General features: G+C 39.4%; 1 protein-coding gene across 1 annotated transcript in view; it reads left to right on the top strand.

Moving 5' to 3' along the window:
• Positions 1–20,162, top strand: part of LIMCH1 (LIM and calponin homology domains 1) — a 181,666-nt gene that overhangs the window by 74,844 nt on the left and 86,660 nt on the right. The window contains exon 3 of the mRNA XM_068943020.1: positions 6,674–6,743. Coding sequence (XP_068799121.1) covers positions 6,674–6,743 — 70 coding nt within the window. The remainder of the gene's footprint in view (positions 1–6,673; positions 6,744–20,162) is intronic.

Here is a 20,162-nt window from a genome sequence, read left to right as displayed (position 1 = left end):
AGCTAGCTACCAAAGAATCTGAGCCAGTGCCTGGTGTGGGGGAAAGGGAGGATGAGGTTGTGAATATGGGACTGCAAATGGCAAGGGAACTTCAAAGAGGGGAGTAAAGAACAGAAGATTGAACCGACTCAGTAGAGGTGCATAAATGCCAGAGGAGGTGAACAGAAATCCTAGTAGACAGCTTGAAGGGCTTGAGAATAGGGTCAGGTATGTGTGTATGACACTTATGTTTTATGGCTGAAATCAGAAGAGGTTTGGTTTTATCCTGTTTTGGGTTGCTTTTGGGGTGTTTTTTTGGTGAGGTTGTTTCTTGCCTTCATCTTTTTTTTTTTTTTTATGATCTATTTTATCTTGTCTCTATTTCTTTTTGTCATGTCTTTGCTCCTTTTACTGTTAAAATGTTCCTTGGGATTTCATTGTCATATGTACCTTTAGTCATGTCAGAGAAACATGGGTTGTATGAGGTACCAGAAGAACCTCAGTATGAGAAGTATTAGAGTCTTTGAAGTTCTTTTCTTTCTTTTTCCTCCTCGAATCATTTCACTTGTTGCAAAGGTTAAAAATGAAGACTCTAAAATGTTCTCTGTGAGAAGCAAGTTGTGTGAAAGCTAAGTTTTTAAAAGCCCTCCCTAAACTTGTTTTGCCAGTCATTTCCAAAATGCCAGCTGTTCACCAAATCCCAACTACCAAAAGAGTCAATCATGGCAATGTACCTGCATTCTCCTGTTGAGAGCACTTTTGAGGAACAGTGTTACATGGTCTGTTTCCACCACTATTCCCTGACCATGTGGTGTCAGACCTTAAAATTGCAGTGTCTTGCTGGAGGGGAAAGAATAAAGAGGAAATGGTGGAAGATTTGATATCATTCTGTTATTTGTTTCTCAGGACTGCTTAGTTGGCCTTGTCCTATTGACATCTGGTTTCCTAGATGCAAGAATATGAAAAGTAGTATAAATATCTTAAAAAAAAAAAAAGACATTCCTATTCCACCTTCAACACTACTACTCTCTGACCAGCAGCTTACTGAATAAGCTGCTTGGCGTAGCAGAATATGTGGTGCATGGTGGTATAGAGGTCTTGTTGTGTTCTTTAGAATATGAATATCCACTTGTGGGTTTTTATGTTTGAAGAATACAGCTGTATGACAACCTGAATAGAACCTGTGCTTGGGAAAATCAGGACTTGCAGCTGAGGGTACTTTATTTGGGGGCAAGACTGGGGGCAGACATTTACATTTAGAGCAAACAGCATGTTGGCCCTTGATGCCCTCACAAGGATGAATATACCTGTACCTTGATGAAGATACTACGCAAGAAGAAGGACTACTTCCTTGGAAGGAAGGGTTAGTGTGAGTGAGAAAGTGCCTAGGGAGATGAATGATCATTCAGAGCGTCAGTGCAATTTGATGTGTATCAGGCTTCAACCTTCCACCTGAACCTGCTAATAGAGGACCTCAGTGTCTTTGTTAGACTAATCACTGTGGCAAAACTGACCAGACTGATCAATGTCTGAGGCAGAGCATCTGAATTTATACCATAAACTAGATGTGCTTTTTGAGCAAGTGCTTTCAACTGTCCTCCTACTGCAAGAAAAGATGGATGTGAGGGCATTATATAAAGTCATTAATGAATAAAATACAGGAAGCTTCTCATTTCGTGGTAGCTAGACTGCATACTTTTTAGTCACAATTATAAAGTATTACATGTACAAAAATAACTGTTTTGTCAAGTGTTTGCAGAAATGATAGAAAAATTTGTCTAACGTAGTTGGGGGATAGGACCTTAAATGCATATTGTAGCAAGGCTTGGGTTGATTTCCTGCCCTGTGTGACTTGATATGAAGGTAATACGGTAAACTTTTGTAATAGAAATAAATGTTGTGAAAGTAAAGGACTGAAGATTGTGTGTGTGCTATAGCCGATGTGAAAGCTGATGGATTCTACCTTGTTCCAGTAGCACTTGTTCTACTACTATATTTTCAATGGTTTCCTCAGGAATTCCTGCAATACAAATAGGTTCTTAAAGATTTAATTTAATGTACTGGAGTTATCCATTCAGCAGGAGTTCTAATGCTTTTTTAACTAATTGAACTTGTGAGTTCAGAAGAATGTGAAGTTGTTTTGTCTTTTTTTTTTCTTGGGGGGGGAAGAGGTGAGAATGTAATTTGGTTTAAAATTTTCAGACATAAAGTTGGACAACAGATGCTGGATTTGTATCCCTCCCCAAAGATGTCTACAGTGCAGGTGTCTAGACTTGCTGTGCAGTTAAGTGCGGAAAAATAGCTGCTTCTGGTAACAGTCATGTTACCTCTTTTCAGATATCTACAGTACTCTGCCATGTGCTGTTTGTCAAGGTTTCTGAATGGTAACTGATGTTTTTTACAAAATCTTTTTTGAGTGGTGCGGAAAAATAACAGCATGAATGTTTTAAAGAGGTCACCACACACTTGTGTAATTACAGTCTAATTGGAATAGTTCATACCATGATGCCTTTGTTCTTCCTTCTTGATTCTGGTGTTGGTGAGTGGCCCTGGAGTAAGAGACACCTCATTTTGATTTTACAAACTACATGACCCCCAGGTCAGAATTCTTCTGGAGGGATTTTCTTTGGTGGTTTTGTCTGAGGTTTGTCTTTTTTTAACAATCTTCATTGTAAGTGCCTTTATTTAGTTTGAAAGAGATGTCTTTTTAAATTCTAATCTCCTGTGCTTGCTGTTTATTGAGTATTTTCCAACTGTTAGGTAGCTTGGTGATCTGTGGTAGGGTAGAAGGATGAAGGGATTCAGTCTTTCTCCTCTAAGACTCTTGGTGGGTACTAGCAAGGTTGAGAATGAGTAATGATAATAATTTGACAGCCGTTCCAGAAATAAGGAAAAATGGAAGCAGGAGAAGTTAAGGAGAAAACGCCAGAGAGTAAGATGTGGTAGAGGGTTGGAAGCTAATGCTTGGTGTCTAAAAGGAAACTCTACCTTTTTAGCATCAGGAGCTAATATCCATGGGATAATTCCTGATGGAAGGTGCTATTCTTGGAAATTTAAATATTTTACATTCCTGTTGCACTGCTCCATATAAAAGGATGAAAATTTACCTTATGTCTTAGAAATCTGCAAAGACTCCCAAAACATTTGAAACAGAAGATCTATTAGTGCTTTTCTGACCTGATTATAAATGACAATAAACAAGAAGGAAGTTCATGTCAACTGACAGAATCAACTGTCCCAGTAGCCCCAGCAGAGAAAGTGGACTGTGGCTGGACTTTTTAAGAAAAAAAGTAATTACACTTGTTTCTATACAAGATCAATCTTGTCCTGTAGGGCTTAAGCTGAGCATGTGTGCGCTGGAAAGAATTAGTTGCTTCTTTGTTCAGCATGGCATGAATGACTGCCTGATAATGCTGTCATGCAACTAATAGATTGTTGAACAGCAATTAGAAATTTAAGTTAGTCTGGCAAAGCTGAATACATATTTCACAAGTATCATAGGCCTACCTTTGCAAGGTAAAATAAAAAAACAAACACCTTCACTTTCTTGCTAAAGTTTTCATTGTTTATTCTTATTGTAGCTGTATTTTCACAATTTTACTAGAATCAACTCTAAGATTTGTTTTATTTGTAGTTAGAAAACTATTCTCAATGTGCAGATCACATGAAATTTCACACATGAAAGAAGGAGTTTGTGCTGAAAAACCTGTTTCTACCTCTTTCCTTGGAAAAATTAAGTATATGAGCAAAAGATACTGTGCCCCTGCTTATTGCCAGGGTTGTACAGACCTGCTCAGTCTGTAAACGTATTGAATTTTTAAAAACCTGTTTAATTGTTTTAGCACAGTGCGTATATTCTTTTGATCCTCTTAAATGCTAATATAGAACAGAACCAAAGAATAGGTGAATTGGGAAGTGACTTGGGAGGTCATCTCGCCGTAGCTGACAGCTCTTCCCTGGGGACTTTGTCATAGGGACCACTGTCCTGGGCCAAGCACAGCCAAGGGCTAGGGTCAGGGTTAGGGCTGGGAGGGTGACAACGCATGGACTGTCCTTGTACTGGGGCTGCAAAGGGGCTGCTAGAAGAAGGCTTGGGCTGCAAAAAGTTTTCTCTCTCACTAACTTTTTTACAAGGAGCTGTGGCTAAGAGCCTTGGCCTCAGGTTCAGCTAAGGCCTAGGGTTAAGGTTAGGCTGGGGAGAGACACCAAGCCTAGGGCTGCCCTTATAGCGGGGCTGGAAAGGGGTTGCCGGGGGAGGAAAAGTTACCGAAAGTTTTCTCCCTTGTGAACTTTTTCCTCTGGGCCGTGGCCGAGGGCCTTGAGCCAGATCTCAAGTGCAAAATGCTTAGGTTTTTTGAATGCCACGTATTTCAGTAGAAACCTGCCGTAGTTTATAACTTTTCATGTCAAGACAGTCACTATATGTGAGTCTAAACACGCACAGAAAATTTAGCTTGTGTGGAACTGCCGTAGGAAGAGGTATATTCAGTAGCTTTCCAAAAAAGCATGAACAGATATTAACTGTGTGACTGAAGGCAACCATTGAGACATTCTGCATAAACAGTATGACTTTCAGCCAGATTGGTGGCTGAGCAAGCCTTAAGACACTTGATATTTTGGCGTCTGGACTGTTGCGCTAGATGAGGCAATAATTTAGAAGCAGCCAGTCTGCTCTGGAAGAAAGCTCCCTTTGGCATGATCTCCTGTGAGCAAGTCCTGGAGGTTTTAGTGCCAGACCGTTTAGAGATGTTTCCAACAGGAGGTAAACATTTTAATAACAGAGATCTTTCTTCCTTGGGCTTTGCTATCTTACCCCATTCTATTTCCTTCCTCGTCAGACTCCAAACTGTGGTCTAAAATGTGTTTTAATCCCTGCTTCTTTCCTTCCTCTCATTTTATTCCTCTTCCGTATTTCACGGGGACGCCTGTACAAGCCATTTTGAAGATTTATTTAGAACGGGCTTTGACATTTGGGGTTTCCATTAAGACCGCTTATATTTTACTTTCTATTATTGCGTGTGTTTTTGGTGCACTCCTGCAATACCAGTTATGGTGCCTGATGTATTCACATTTGAGTAATTAAGAAAATGAGATGCATTTGCTGATATATCATTTTTTCCCTGAAACAGAATAGGCACTGCAGATTTAGGAGACTGGACTGAAGTCACTGTGGAACTGGAGTATTCAGAAAGAGGCACCTGAAGGAAAAATTCTTAAGTTGCCTGTTGTAGCAACGCAATGTAAAATACTAGTTTTTAGAGTTGCTGCTGTGCAAGTCTGAAAGATAAGTTAGTGCCTTTGTGGGGAAAAGTAACATCTGTTTATGATCTGTGAAATAAAATACTGGTAATAGGAAATGTGTGGTTCTTTTCATGCCGTTCTCTGCATTTAGGAGAAAACAAAAGTGAATCATTTGTTATGTAAATATATTAAATATATTTTTCATCAAGTGTTTCTAGGACATAACAGCTAGTATTAGACTCTCCCTTCAGCAGCTGGTAGTTGCAGTCTATATGAGCTTGGGTTACAGAGATTTTAACTGCAAGGGGACCAAGGAAATATATCCCCCACACCACCACCACCAAAAAAAAGAAAAGATGTTATTCACATTGTATTCATTGCTGCTCATGATGATGCTAGGCTGTCAGAAGAGTAGAGTCCTGAATGGAGACTTAGTGTCAGCACAAAGCGAGATTCCTCTTTCCCATAGTGGGTAATCACACTTTTAGGGTGTTTTAAACTATTAGAGACCTCTTTGTTTCTCTTTAAAAATCTTGAATCTGAAGTGAGTGCCTTGGTCTGATGATTTTCTTCCCAATAGATTGGACTGATACAATTTCCAGTCTTTGGATAAAAGGTATATGGGTTTTCTCATGGGGTGAGGGTTGTGAAGAAACATAGATTGTTGCAAGGGGATTTTATAATGAAAATTCCCCAGCTTTCAGGGGCTTGGTAATTTTTGGAATATTGTAAGAATGAACCATGCATAGCATATTCATGGGTGAGGGGAAATTCGGGATTTTCAACTTTTGGAGGGAGGAGGGTTTGCTAGTCTTTGGACGCTGTTTGGACAACATTCAACTGTGGAACCACTGACCTGATGCTATTCTCATGGTGAGGTTTTTTTTTTTCTGGACTCCCTTTTTATTTTTCTTCTTGCATTTACATTTTATGAGGACCTCTGCTCTCCATAACACATGCAGGAGTAGAGTTTAATTTTGAGTACAGATGCAGAAAAGTAGATGGGCTACCCATAAAGGGCATAGTCTTTCCCACTTTCTTGCAATGGGGGAAACGGATGGTTGGCTCTTCCTAAGCTGTTGTGATACTCAAATGCCTTATGGGTTTCTGCTCTCAGGCCTTTCCAGCACACCCTGCCTCTAGGCAATAGAGACATACTGATGTGACAAAACTCAGCCAGAGCCCATGAAGGCTAGTATCATCTAGATTAATTTAGGGCATTAAAAAAAAATGTCAGGATATGTCTGGATATTTTTCCTTTTACCTTTTCTTCATTTTAAGGATGGATCTTGGGGTACATATGAATCTTGGGGTACATACATGTCCTTTCAGGAGGGGAAAAAGGCGAGAATACTCCTTTCCAGCCATACTGAAATACTATATGCTAGGAACAAGTGTTTGATAATTTGGGTTTTGTGACTCATCACTTATAAATACTCCTTTCTCATGACAGGTTGCTGAATGCAATAAAGCCAGGATTGGTAAAAAAGATCAACAGACTGCCGACTCCCATTGCCGGATTGGTGAGTATGTCAAATGGAGAAAAATCTTTCAGTGTTGCTCTTGGCACTTTGATTTTATGGCTGTGTGATCTTAAACAGCAATGATTTTTGTAATTTGAACTCTGCTAACCTACTAAACCTGGACAATTCCTCTGAAATCTAAGCTCGCAGTGCAGTCTTTTGGAGACCTTCCAGTCTTTTTTCAGAAGTGGGGAGTGTTCAAGAGGCAGAGTACATTTTTAGAAGAAAAATGTCTTCTTTATATGTCTTCGTTATATGTCGTCTTAGAGTTCTGGTGCTAGCCTTAGAAAGACTCGAAGGTGCACTCTGGAATCTTTGACCACAGGAAGACAGTTTTTTGGAAAGGAAGAAAAATGTATTCATATATTGGGTCTCAGCTGCGCTCTCCTCAAAACACTACAGTCTACAGATAACATTCATTGCAGGATTATCTAGGGAACTGCTTCATGTTGACTTAAAGGGCAGAGTAAAAGTTGGCCATTATCCATATGAGCTAGGAAGACCACAGAAGACGTGCTGACAGCCCGTGGGCTGAACCTACCCCTTGAGGCAATTGCATCTGGCTTGCAGGAATGCCGGCGCTCAGGAGGCCACCTCAACTGGTGGCACAGTCCTGGGTCTGCTGCTGGGGAAAGAAGGCAGTATGAACAGGCATTGGGTCTAGCAGGGTTAGTGACGTAGAAGTAACAGCTGTATTGATTTTACTTTGAGTTGTGGTTGGGAATAAAAGGACCCCTGAGCATGTGGAAGGTGACCATTCTTAATTTAGTCCGATGATATCCCTATATACATAGTCCCTATCTGTTCTGACATTTCTCACATTGTAGTTCAGTTGTGCAAGATTCAGCCCATATTGCTTGTTGATAGTTGAGGTTAATGTTCCTGTTTATAAATAGCATGGGAAAGTTTCAGTGTATTCAGAAGCTATATTAAATTCATTTTTAAATTGATTCTACAATGTAATAACAGAGTCCTTGGAGGCTGGGTCCTTCAACCTGTAGATTGACAGGCACATTTCTGCTTGAGTACTGCCTAGTTTTAGAATTTCATCTGGTGCTTGAGGCTAGGCTGTGATCCCTACCACTCCTTCTGTAATGTATCCTAATGTGACTTTCTTTTGCCTCTAAAATCCACCTAGTTTTATTCCTACTGAGCCGTATTTGAAAAGCTTATTTGAAATAAACTGCTGCAAAAGATACCAGGAGTGTAGTTCTCTTTTCTTTGGCTCCTTTTCAGGAAAGACTCAATTTTTGTTAATGACTGTTTCAAGAGGATGATATTGAATTACATTGGGTTTTTTTCCTGTTAATTTCTAAAATGCCAAAGGTAAGTTGGTTGTAGTTAGGAGGGAGTGCATTAAAAATATCATTATGTCAGTTTATTTTTCTGATTTCTGAAGATAGATTTCTCTTGGAAGATGTATATCCACAAAACTAATGAAAAAGTGTTCTTTAGACTATTAATGGTGCAGCAGATTGGTTTCTTTTCTGTATTGGAAAATCATGTTTTTTACTTCTGTACCTGCTTCTTCTATTTACCTGTAGTAATTATTTTTCTAAATATTTTTCCTAATAAAGTGGCAAGCGGTTTTAAAAAGTTCAGTGGAACTTTTTCAGTGCATCTTTTTTTTTTCATCTCACCTGTACCATGCCTATGTGCCTGAAAAAATGTAAAATACTCAGATTATAGTCCAGAGATAATTGAATGCATTTGAGGAACATTCCTTTATTTATTGCAAATTCTTCTTTATCTTATCTTTGGCTGGCTTGACGTAATATTATAGTTACTTCTTTCCAGTTATTTCACCCCAATTTGTGTGACTTGCTCTAGTATGTGCACACAGACTGTTTTGTCATGTACTGTGACATACTGTCAGCATCTTTTCTGCTTTAAGTGCAATACCTGATTTTGATCTCCTAGTGATTCTACCTAGAAGTGTAACTTAACCATTCTAATGGGATTAATTTATTTATTCCTGATAGCTGATACAGTAACCATTTAGTTCAGTAGTAGAGAAAATAGAAAGATTTTCCTTTTTTAAAGAGTTGGAGCTAAAGCTTATGCTTTAGTAATTGTAATTGTAAGCGCTCAAAGTGGCTGTTGTTTCATGTTTAACCTCCAGAGGCACAAATGGTCATATATTATGTAGTTCTACAACATTTCTACTTCAGTCTACCTTAATTCTCTAGATAATACTATATTTTTTCCCTTTTGTTATTGTAAGGACAAGTGAAGAAGTATGCTTTATTGAGGGAAAGCAACAGTAAACTTTAAGCCTGTGTTGGAGACATCCTGAGATGCTCACGTGGGAGTCTCACCAGCTGTAAAAATTTTGCCAGTACGTGGTGTTTGAGAGATTTCTCGTTAACACTACTGTGAAGTATTATGCATAACTGATCTGTTGTTGACAGACTGAATTCTTCAATCTTTTCTTGGTATTTAAAGCTAAATGAATCTGCAATTACTCTGAAGTACATACCACTGGCTTCCTCATGTGGTTTAAGAGGGAAAGGCTTATTTGCAGGCCTTTTGTTATACCAGAATAGCAGTCATGTAAGTAGAATTTATTTGTTACTGTTTGGTAGTACCCGAGTAAGGACGGAAGGATCTGGACACCACTGTACTAAGCACAGGCCATATAAATACACAGAGATGATCTTTGTCTGGTTGCAAGTCTAAGTCAGGATATGTATAGTATGCAACATTACATGTAGAATTACATATGCTCAGCTTGGCAAGCTTGTTTGCAATTTGCTTTGATCTTCAGAAGCGCCAACTGATTCTGTTATCACCGCAGAAATGATGTGTTGCTTTAATGAAAGGGAACATAGGACCAAACCATCGTTTTGGTATTCGATCTTATAGCGAGTATTAAGTTTGATTAAAAGCTTTCTCATTCCTCTTCATTATTCATTAATCCAGAAAGCTAACGCTCTCACCAAAAAGCAAATTCACAGGACACCCAAAGGAAGAATATGAAAACCATGTCAGAATAACAAGCTTTGCTGAAAGAGCCATGTTTCCAAAATAAATGTTCTCATGCGAGAAATTGATACTGAACATCTTTTTTTAAGGCTGCCAGCTTTCCAGAAGCATCATTTCATGTATTTAATTGTGCAAGCCTGAAAAAGTATTTTGGCCAAGTTATTAATTAGAAGACCATCTGAAACTGCAGAAGGCTTACAATGGTGGATTATTAGAGTACAATTAATATAATTACACTCTAAGTGATTTTCACAAAACCAGCAATTTTTCACTGAGTTGTGGTCAATTTCATTCCTTTGGTATGACATTCAGAGTGGGCCCAACTGATCTTTAAAGATTTTACCAATTGTTATTATGTTCCACTGCGTAGTGTAATATATTTGTTAATTCTAGAGAAATAGAGTTTTTCTCAGTATCATCTTAGTTAACTTTTGCTCTTTAATGGTGGCCGCTATATGTTGGCTCTTTTTTTCCTTAAAAAAGGAATCTAGATTTACTTCCTGTCACTGAATAATGTTACTCTGTGAGAAAAGAAACGGTTTCTGCCTTATCTTTTGTTTGACAGGGTTTAGCAGAGCTTGTAGCATTACTTCAGTTCCTTGAACAATCCCCACAGGAGCTTAGACACTTACTTCAGAGACGATGTGAAAGACTCTCACATATAATAGTAGGAAGTAGCCAAGACAAAGTTGAAGGGCTGAACTTTAGCTTGTGTCTTGGCTCATGTTTCAACACTACCAAAGAAAAATCTGTTTACTGGGGCATCCGGTTTTTAGCTTGTGTACAGTCCTCATCGTTGTAATATTTGTTTGATTTAGGAATGCAAAAAATAGCTCAGCAAGAGCCACCTGGTTGTATGGTTATTTTACCAAGGCGAACATAACCGTAACATGCTATTTAGAAAAGCTTGTTTCTGTGACACCATTTTTTTTTTCATGATTATTTTCCTAGGCTGATTCTCTTGGCAAAATGGTCTTTGGGAACTTGCTATAAACCTTGTTAAGAATAGCTACCTATCTATCGGTGCTTGTAATTTGCCTTTTATGCTGTTGCATAAATTCCAGTATCTTTTTGATGTCATAGGATAGCGTAAAGATGTTTCAACATTGTATTGGCTGTCAGGAATTTGTGCTTGTTAATTAAGCTCAGCAAATGAGACCCTTTTCTTCATGCAGGTATGAACTTGAAAATATAAGACAGAAATGTAGCTTACTGCATTTCACAGAATAAAAAATAATTTGAAAAGATAGAGAAGTAGATGGAACTTCAACAGACCTACATTATTTTTGTCAAACTTTCCCACTCCTAATTCAGTTTCATTATATTTTTGTTTTTCTTAAAAAATTATCTTCTCATTCTTCCTTTTAATGCCTCACTCTGCCTTTAATTCTTTATAGTAATTTCTCAAAAGAGTCTGCTGCTTCTGTAATACCTAGATACTACCATAATACATGGTAATTTTCTCTTTCCTTTTTTCATACTTTTTATTTCTGCTGGACAAAATCATTTGCCAGCAGTGTTATGTCCATAAAGAAGTCCTGCTGTGCAAGCTCTGTTGCATGTGAAGTAAACAGAAGCAAAATTTCATAACTGTCTCAAAACATTAAGTTCTTGGCACTCAAGTCCCCAAACCGCTTTTGTGAATGTTGATGGACTGTGAAGTGGCAAACACCGCAGCTGGATTCTGCCTGGTTTTCTGTGGCTCTTCCTTGCTAAATAGCGACTGGCTTTGCTACACCTCTTGCGCTTGACCTCAGTTGTGACATCTGAATATTTGACTAGAACAATGCTTAGGGGCTAGCCAGTGGTTTGGAACAACTCTGTGTGCTTTGGCTCATCAAATACTGTAATGTAATGATCCCTTCTCGAAAAGAATAGTGTCCTTAAAAAACAAGTTCATTTCTACAGTGTCCTCCTCTGTGTATTTTTTTTCTCGAGCTTTTTATACTCTTCCTTTGAATTCATTTCCATTTAGTTTTTCCTGCCTGTCTGATTTGGTGTTATCTGAGCTGGACGGAGCTACGTTATAAAATTCGTGTTTAATGTATTTAGCCATATGCTGTACTCATAATCATTTCTAAGTTTTATGAAGAATACAAGCGTAAGCTAACAGGTGTTTCTTAAACAGGCTGTTTGTAGATGGAGTCTGCATGGAACAGTCTGCAGTGACAGTTAATTCATAAGAGAAGATGAAAGCAGCCATCAATTCAAATTTGGCAGCAGGCATAGAGGAAGTGGCATTTGGGAAAATGAGATGGAAACCAGTAAAAAATAAAACTTTAAATTGAAATTCAGACTGTTGTTCTAGACCGAACTGAAAGTTTTTATTGCTCCCAAGTAGCCTTGCAAATGCTATCCAGAAAGCATCGTTCTCTTCATGCCATTTAGAGAAGGACTAGTGAGCCAAATGCAAAACACGTAATGCTGGCATCTCATTAATATTTTGTTGGATGAAGTGCACGTACTTGCTACGCTGATGGATTTGGCTCAAAAACTCACATACTTTTGATACTGGAAACTAATGATCGCACTGACAGTAGCATATGTGCTGGAGACATATTCCACTGCTGCACTCGCGTTGAGTCTTTCATGGCCCTGACTTCCGAGTTTAAACTATAACCTGATTTATGGAGATAAGAGAAGCTGAAATAATAGAACATGAACAAAAGAGGTGAGCCATCAGGAAAACAAAGGGAGATGAACAACCCCATCTCATGTATTTGTTTTTGATGGATTGACCTGAATTAAGCCATAAACCCCACCCTCAGAGAAGTGAGGGTTCAGTCAGCTCCTTGGGAGCTTTGTCTGTCATCCCACCCTGGCTCACAAACTGTTCTTCATATCCATGATAGGTCCATTCTCTCCTTACGTGTGAGCTGGACTTTTGGGCTTGTGGTGGTTGGAAGTAGAACTTGAAATGAATGACCTCTTGGTGGGTACTGAAATGCTAGTTATGGATCCCTGTGTAGTTACTGTGTGCTTTCTGCATCGCTGGCACCAGCCAGAACATTCAAACACAACTTCTGTAGACTAACCTCACTGTGTTCTTTAAAATCCCTTTTTCTTCTAGATCTCTCCTTGACTACAGTGCTTACAGTGCGTTTGATAAGCTAAGCTGGTCATGGATGGAGACTACTACTTGTCCTGCTAACCATACCATCCCTTGCTGCCATGCTTTCTGCCAGTGTCCAGGAGTTTGTCCCTTATTATAAGCTCGAGTCTGTTATTCAGCACCCAGAGTGCCTTGGACAGTTTCCTTGTTGGTCAAGATGCCACCAGCTAACATGCATGAAGGTGTATAGGACGTATGTGATTGACGCTGTGAACCACAGCTATGGACATACACAGACCTATTCATGTTGTAGAGGCCTGTTACCAAACTAGACTGGTTAGGATTCAAAGGTGCAGTTTCCCAACCAGCTTAAATGGTGCCCTTAGCATGCTGAACTCTGTTACTGAGAATGCCATGACTTGGCTTAGTCAAATGCTAATAATATATGTAAGCACTTTGTGGCAAGGATCATTGGCTAGTCTGTTTCTGTCCAACACCTCACCCCCATGGGTCTTGCTCCATGGCCAGGGCTCCTGGACAGTATGTTAATACAAATAATAAATAACGCTTATAAAAATATCATAGGCATTCCTGAGTCATTCACAACCTGTTTTTAGATTGCTCTTCCAACTGGAGTTTTCAACCATGGCTTTAAGGAATATGTTTATGAATAACTTTATTCACATTAAATAATTTAAAAAGTTTAATATGCAATTCTGGAGTAAGGAGAAGCTTTTCTATGTTAAAAACCAAGAGGCGACAGTCAGTGTAGAGGGTTTTTTTTTCAAATTTTTTTTCTGTTTTACGCAGAAACAATTTTATTGCCCAGCCTTGAGAAGGGAAGGCTAATTACCCCACTTGAGAAAAAAAGTGCTTGATTAAAATCAAAGGACCTACCTGTTCTGGGCTGTCCAGTGACTTCACAAAGATGTTATTTATAAAACCATTTAAATAAAGGCTTTGTGTAACGGTTCTGTTTACTCTTTTTTGGTCATAGGAGTTTTAATAAAGTGAAGGATTCCATGGATAACATTTGCAAATGGCAGAAAGAAAACATCGCTGCTGCTGAAAACCTAATGCTAGGCGGTTGAAATGTGAACTTGCCCTTATCATGGCATTAACCTTTTCTATAAATGACAGAGTCTTTCCTCGGGTTGGGGAGGGCAGCTGATTTCCAGTAGCAGCTCATTGTGCACCTGTGGAAAATTCGGATTGCCCACTGGATTATTTTTTATATTCACTTTCAGATCCTAAAGTGTCCTTCTGTAAGTTCAATCATTATTTGTGTTAAGTGGGTTTTTTGACTCTGGTGGAGTGATGGGCTATTTCGGAACTGGCAGGCTTTTGAAGAACAAACTCTTAGTATCTGTAAGTATCAGAAAAATGATAGTTTAACAAACGAAATGCCTTTCACTTAGTAGCTTAGGGCTGTGCTAAATGAAGCAAAGAATCCACTACCTTCTTTGAGCTGTTGTCTTAGAAACGAAAGGCCTCTTGAGCAGAACGACTCTAAACTCTTCAGGAGAAATCCTACTGTTGAACCTTCTGACTTCTCGTAACAGCCAGGCAATCTGAAGGTGTGCATCATTGTTAGGGGGTTTCTGTGGAGGCATTGCATGCCTCGAGTCTGTGAATGTGCTGCCTGTGCCTTGTGAGGAATGTGGCACTATTAGCAAGTGTTATATCCAAGCATCTGCAATCTTTAGGTGACTTGTGGGGCAGAATTGATTAGTTTGCCAATGAGGATATAAAAAGAAGCACCAAGCTGGTGTGCTGTCTGTGTGTAGGCCAGCACTTAAAATAAACGGAGCTATGTATATCTATTTCTTGAGGCTAAAAGAAGCTGTATACAAAAAGGCAAAAGCTGCATTTTCAGCTTTTGGTGTTAATGAGCAAAGCTAGACATAAGGCTGTGGTTGCTTTAAACTGATCTAAATTTGACTTTCCTGCACCCTCTGCCATGCCAGCACAAGTACTCATGTGGCTGCTAGCTGGATAAGGGAACTGATCTGGCTGAAAACTACTCTTCCTCTTCATCCCGTAGCTGCAGCATGCAGTTGCACGAAAGGAGGTGAGGCATGAGGAGAGGAACAGGCGCAGTGGGCTGGAGGAAGATGTCATTCCTTTTGGCAGTAGAATGAACTTAATCAGTTGTGAAGTATTTGTGAAATTGTAGCTAGAGAGTTTAAACTTAGATGCAATGCTTAAGTTATTGACTAACCGCAAAGGACACAAGGACCTGGGAAAGCTTCATCCCGAAAACCACAGTTTAAAGGTTGTCAATGTTTAAAATTATACTTGGTAGTATTCTCACCCCCTAATTCTGGAAAGCCTCTCACGGGTTGGAGTCTGTAGGTCTGTGCTATAAATACTGTCCCTGATCTTCAACTGTCTTTTCCAGTGATATGCAGCTCCTGCTCCAGGGAACAGCTAGAACCAAGGATTTATTTATTTGGCAGAGAGTGAACTTCTGTGTAAATGAGGTTGACCCGAGAAAGAATATTTGCTGTATTTGGTGCTACTGCGTTCTCATAAGGTGTATGTCGGAGGTGCTGCTGCACATAAAACCCGTATGACACAGTCTGTGGCCTGGAGGATTTTAATAGCCAGAAGATGGTAGTGCTGGAGATGTGAAAGGGGAGGGTGCTGGAACGAAAGAGATCACGCAGCGCCAGTGAGGCACAAGCATCCTCTTCTTTCTTTCTTTTTTGAAAAGACGGCAAGTGCAAGTTAGCAAAAGTTTGTCGTGACCCCAGTCCTTAAACTGAAGACGATGGAAGGAGAATGCTGTGTCTAATCTCCTTTCTGGCTGTGAGTCAGCTCCATGAATTCTGTTGCAGTTTACGTCGGCTAGCAACTGTTAGTCCTGTTTCTATGCTGAAAGCCTTTCCGGGCGTTGTAAGTGGCTTTCTGTCAGATGACATACATGCATGTCACCAGCAGGAGTATACGTGCTGAATGCAGACGATGGAATGCGTTTCACTCCAGAGATCACACTGCGGTTGCTTCCTTGGCTTAAAACAAACAAGCAAAAAGACAAACTAGGGGAATATGTCCCAGTTGCCTATAAAGGTCTGAGTGCATGATTGCTGTGGTTGAAAAGACCAATAAAACTCTGTGGCCCAGCGCTGTGGTCAAGAGTGCAGAGGCTGGAACATCTGATACTGAAGGTCTCCTTGCCTTTTGCAGTCCTCGGTGCTTCTGGATTAAAGCCACTTGCTTCCTGCTTGGCACAATACTTTCCAATTGTAATGCGCTTCCTCTTAAATGTTCAGAGGTCTAATGATACTATTGTAAAGCTGTTAAAATTAATGCAGCAAAGGAAGCAGCTGAGTTAATTGCTTGAGCAAAAATGTGATGGTAGGCTGAACGGTCTGACTGAGGTACATCAAAACCGTTTACTATTAACATTTTGAAGGCTGAATAGTCTTGTGATACTCTGGAAATCTGCGCCACAGCTCATTAGGAGAGTTACACATTCATTTGTGGCAAGTGATATGAATAATGATCTAGAAAATGAATATTGCAATGCAGGGGCAATCCTCAGTTGTTTGGAATGTTGTTCCTCTGTTAAAAGTCCTTGCTCTGTTGTCACCTCTTTGTTTGCTTCTGCCTCCTAATCTTCATATGGGAAAGACTGTGGTCTTTCGCTTAGACGGTAAATGCTTGCTTCTGCTTGGGACAATAGTGTGCCTCTCGGACTTTTAAATAAGGGGGCAATATTGAACCTGCTAAATGTGTGCATGCGTGCAAGTGTGTAGTAAATTAAACTCAACTTTTATTAGTCCCTTCCACATGCTGCCTCATCACCTCTGCTTTTCTCCTTTAGTTGTATTAGTTCTCATGCAGAATTTCGAATTAAGCTCATGTTTCCCATGCAGCCTCACTTGGTTAATATTACACTTTTTCCCTCTTTCTTTTCTCTTTTTAGTAGTAATGTTGGCATTATTTGCTCTCCATTTATTGCAGTAGCTCGAGAGATATTACTCGGGCCTGACATGCTGCAAAGTTTTATCTGTGTGTTGTGAGTCGCATGGGACTAAGTGCCCAAGGTGAATCTCCTCCTCGCACCTGTTGTGCAGCAACAGTCTTCAGGCCTTAAATTGATAGCCCTGGTGGCCGGTGCTCTGCTTGTTTCGTGCCTTATATAACTGCTCTGTTGCTTGTGTAGCTTGGCTGCACAGCCCAGCAAATCCCGCTGCTGGTTTCCAAGAGTTCCCGGATGTTTCTAATGCCTTCTCTTAATGAAGGCTGCCTCATCACCGTTGTCCTCTGAATACCATTTTTAGTTTGCTTGGCAGGAGGCTTACTGTTTTTTCCAAAACCAGTGCTAACTTTACAAGCCCTACCTAGCAACAGTGTACAGGATTTTAGAGCAAACGCCTGGCAGTGGCTAAGTGAAAGAGTTGCCAGTAGGTCTTGGCTAACCAGTGCGTCCTCATCTTCACATTCAAGCTCAGAAAATACAGTCCTAGAGGTGCCTGATAAGCTGCTTGGTGAGTGCTTTTGGGGAGTAGTGCAGACCTGATCGCCAGGTGCTAGGTTTTATGTTGTGTTTGAGGAGATGGAGCTAAGGAATGGACCCAAATACAAAAGCTGAAGAGCCAGTGGAATGTAAATTTACCATGCCGGCAGCAGCAAGCCTTTCGCTGACTACAGGGGGGATTCAAGGTCATTTTGTCAACTACAGAGGTCTGAACTGTACACTGGCTCTGTTTCCTTGGTCAGCAGTGCATGGATAAGGAATGCTGGGCTATTTTTTTAAATATATTTTATTTTATTTTATTAATTTTATTTTTAACCTTGCAGTCCTTCCTACCTCCTATCTCCTTCAACCGCCTGTGTGAATGAGTAGTATCATTCTTTCAACTCTATCCACATCTTGAACCTGGTTTTCAGATCAAGGCTAACTTGTCTGCTAGATAAGAAGTGTGACGTTTATTTATTAATTTCTGGAGTTACAGGGATCAGCTACACAGTATTAGCACCACTATACAGTATGCCCTCTGTTATTTAAAAGGGAGGACAGTGAATAGGTTCAGTTATTTGAGGTTTCAAGTAATCCAGGGGAATTTTCAGTGTAACTAATACTTGTCAGGAATTTGACCCTTGTTGGGATAACAAGAAATTCTGGATAACTGGGGCGATACTGTAAATATGTAGTGAAAAAAGCGCCAGAAACCTGTCTGCATAGGTCAGTAGCACAAGCTAATAAACTTTCTCAACTGCTGATCTAGAAAAATAATGTATATAGCTTTAACCTGACATATGCAGAAGTAGAAAAACTCTTTATTTTTGTAAATTCTCAGATGTTTTCTTTCATTAAGTTTCTCCTTTTATCCTTGAAGAGGTCAGACAGTAGCTGCTGCTTAAACCGTAGCAGTTGCATGACAAGCATAACTTGAAATGTCCTGAGAATGCCACATGCATCTGACACAGTCACACGGTTTTGCTGTGCTGTTTATTTTCAAAGAAAATATAAGTAAAATAAACAGAGGAAAATCAAAACTGCTACAGGCTTGCTAATATGTATTTGGAACAATGTATATTGTGGCATTTTGTGAAACAAATTATGAACAAATGCAGGAATTTCATCAATCATTGGCTAAACTAGTTGCAAACCTGTAAATGAATGTTACTCAAAGAGCTGTTTGTCCCTGTCTAAACTTTTATAAAAGCCTGTAAACAGGCAAATATAGAGAAGTAAATGCTTTCCTGTGCAGCAAAATGACCCTTAAAATTTGCTGCTGAAGTCAGTGTTTAGTAATAGACTTATATAAAAGAGAAACATGACTTTAAGTTAATGTTCAGAGGTTTGGTTTGGTTTTGCTTTGGGCTTTTTAAGAAATAAAGCCAGGCTAGCTTGATCTTCCTTCTTAGTGTACACACCTATATTTTATTTTTATAGTGCTGAATAGTGGCTGAGTGGAATTTGATATTTCAGAGGACAAGAATTTTATGTAAGCAAGATAATTACATCCCCTCAGAGAAGTGTTGCAGTCAAACAAAAATGTGAGTGAGCAAGGTATTAGCAAAATTGTCTCAGAGTTGATGATTCTTTATTTTCAGAAATATCATACCAATTGTAGCTTGTTCTTGCACTCTGTTTAAAACAACTAAAAGAGCAAAAGTCAGTCCAATATTATGATTGGTTTGAGGGGAGTTAGGAGCTGCATCTTCAGATATGCCTCACCTCAATTTCCCAGCATTTCAGATGTTTGAATACTAACAGCAGCAGTGATCAAAATATATTTGCTATTTGCCAGCAGAGTAAGTATCAAACTTACTGGTATATATCTGTTCATCCCTTTTGTGCTAGATATGATACAACATATGAAAAACACAATCTCTGCTTTCCAAAATTTTTAATTAAGATACAACACTTAGATGCAGTTAGAAAGGAGACACAGTGAAATGAAGTATTTGCCAGGATAGTAGTATCAACAAACCTGGGGTCTAATTGCTTTAGGCGTTGCATCAGCGTAACAACAATGCAGAATTTTGGAGAGGATAGTGGGGTAGTTTTAGGGAAATTTAGAAGAAACTACGCGTAAGCATGAGGACAGTATGTGAGAAACTATAAATTCCAAAAAGTGCCTACAGTCAGCACCCACAGTATTACGCTAAGTTGGCTAGTTCCCAGAGGTGTTTGAGACCTTAAATGCTCTTTAGCCCTTACTCTCTGATTGATCGGAGATTAATCACTTGATTTTTTAAATACTATTACCCAATCTCTTGAGCCACCCAATCCTGATTAAAATTTGCTTTCTAAAATATGATCTTAGAGAACTGAAACTCCTTGGATTCTAGACTTTCACATTTTTCTAAAGACTTGCAAGTGAGTGCAATCATACTTGGCTTTGTCAAAGCACTTACATTAAGAGTTCTTGCAGATAGTATATCTTCCCAAGAGTAGTTAATGTTCCTTATTCTGTTTTTCTTTTTGGCTGAATTTGAGCAATATTAGATTAGACCTGTGTACAAACAATCTATGTAAGCAAATTACAAATCAAAAGCCTGCAAAGACTGTGGCCTATATCCTCTGTCACAGCTTCTGTTATGATTTATTCTGTTTCTATAACAATATGCAAATATTGTTTTTATACAGAATGTAACTTTGTCCTTCATAACTTTACAATACATGTTAGAGAAGTAAAAGTGCCAGACTGAGGCTAGGAAGTGGATGGGAAGTAAATAAGGGGAAAATAGTCAGCTCTTTCATTCAGGATAATCGAAGGTGGAGTTTGGGTTATGCCAGATGATGGAAAACCCTGGATAATCTGTATGTTGTGGGTATGGGTAATTTATTGAACAGCCAGCCCACCTGGGCTCAGCAGCAGTGTTTGCCACCTGGCTCGGCACAGACTGTATCTTCCAGGTGT

Source organism: Struthio camelus, chromosome 4 (assembly GCF_040807025.1).
Source record: "Struthio camelus isolate bStrCam1 chromosome 4, bStrCam1.hap1, whole genome shotgun sequence".
NCBI lineage: Eukaryota > Metazoa > Chordata > Aves > Struthioniformes > Struthionidae > Struthio > Struthio camelus.
The sequence above is the reverse complement of the archived record's forward strand: the minus strand, read 5'-3'. Positions and strand labels throughout refer to the sequence as shown.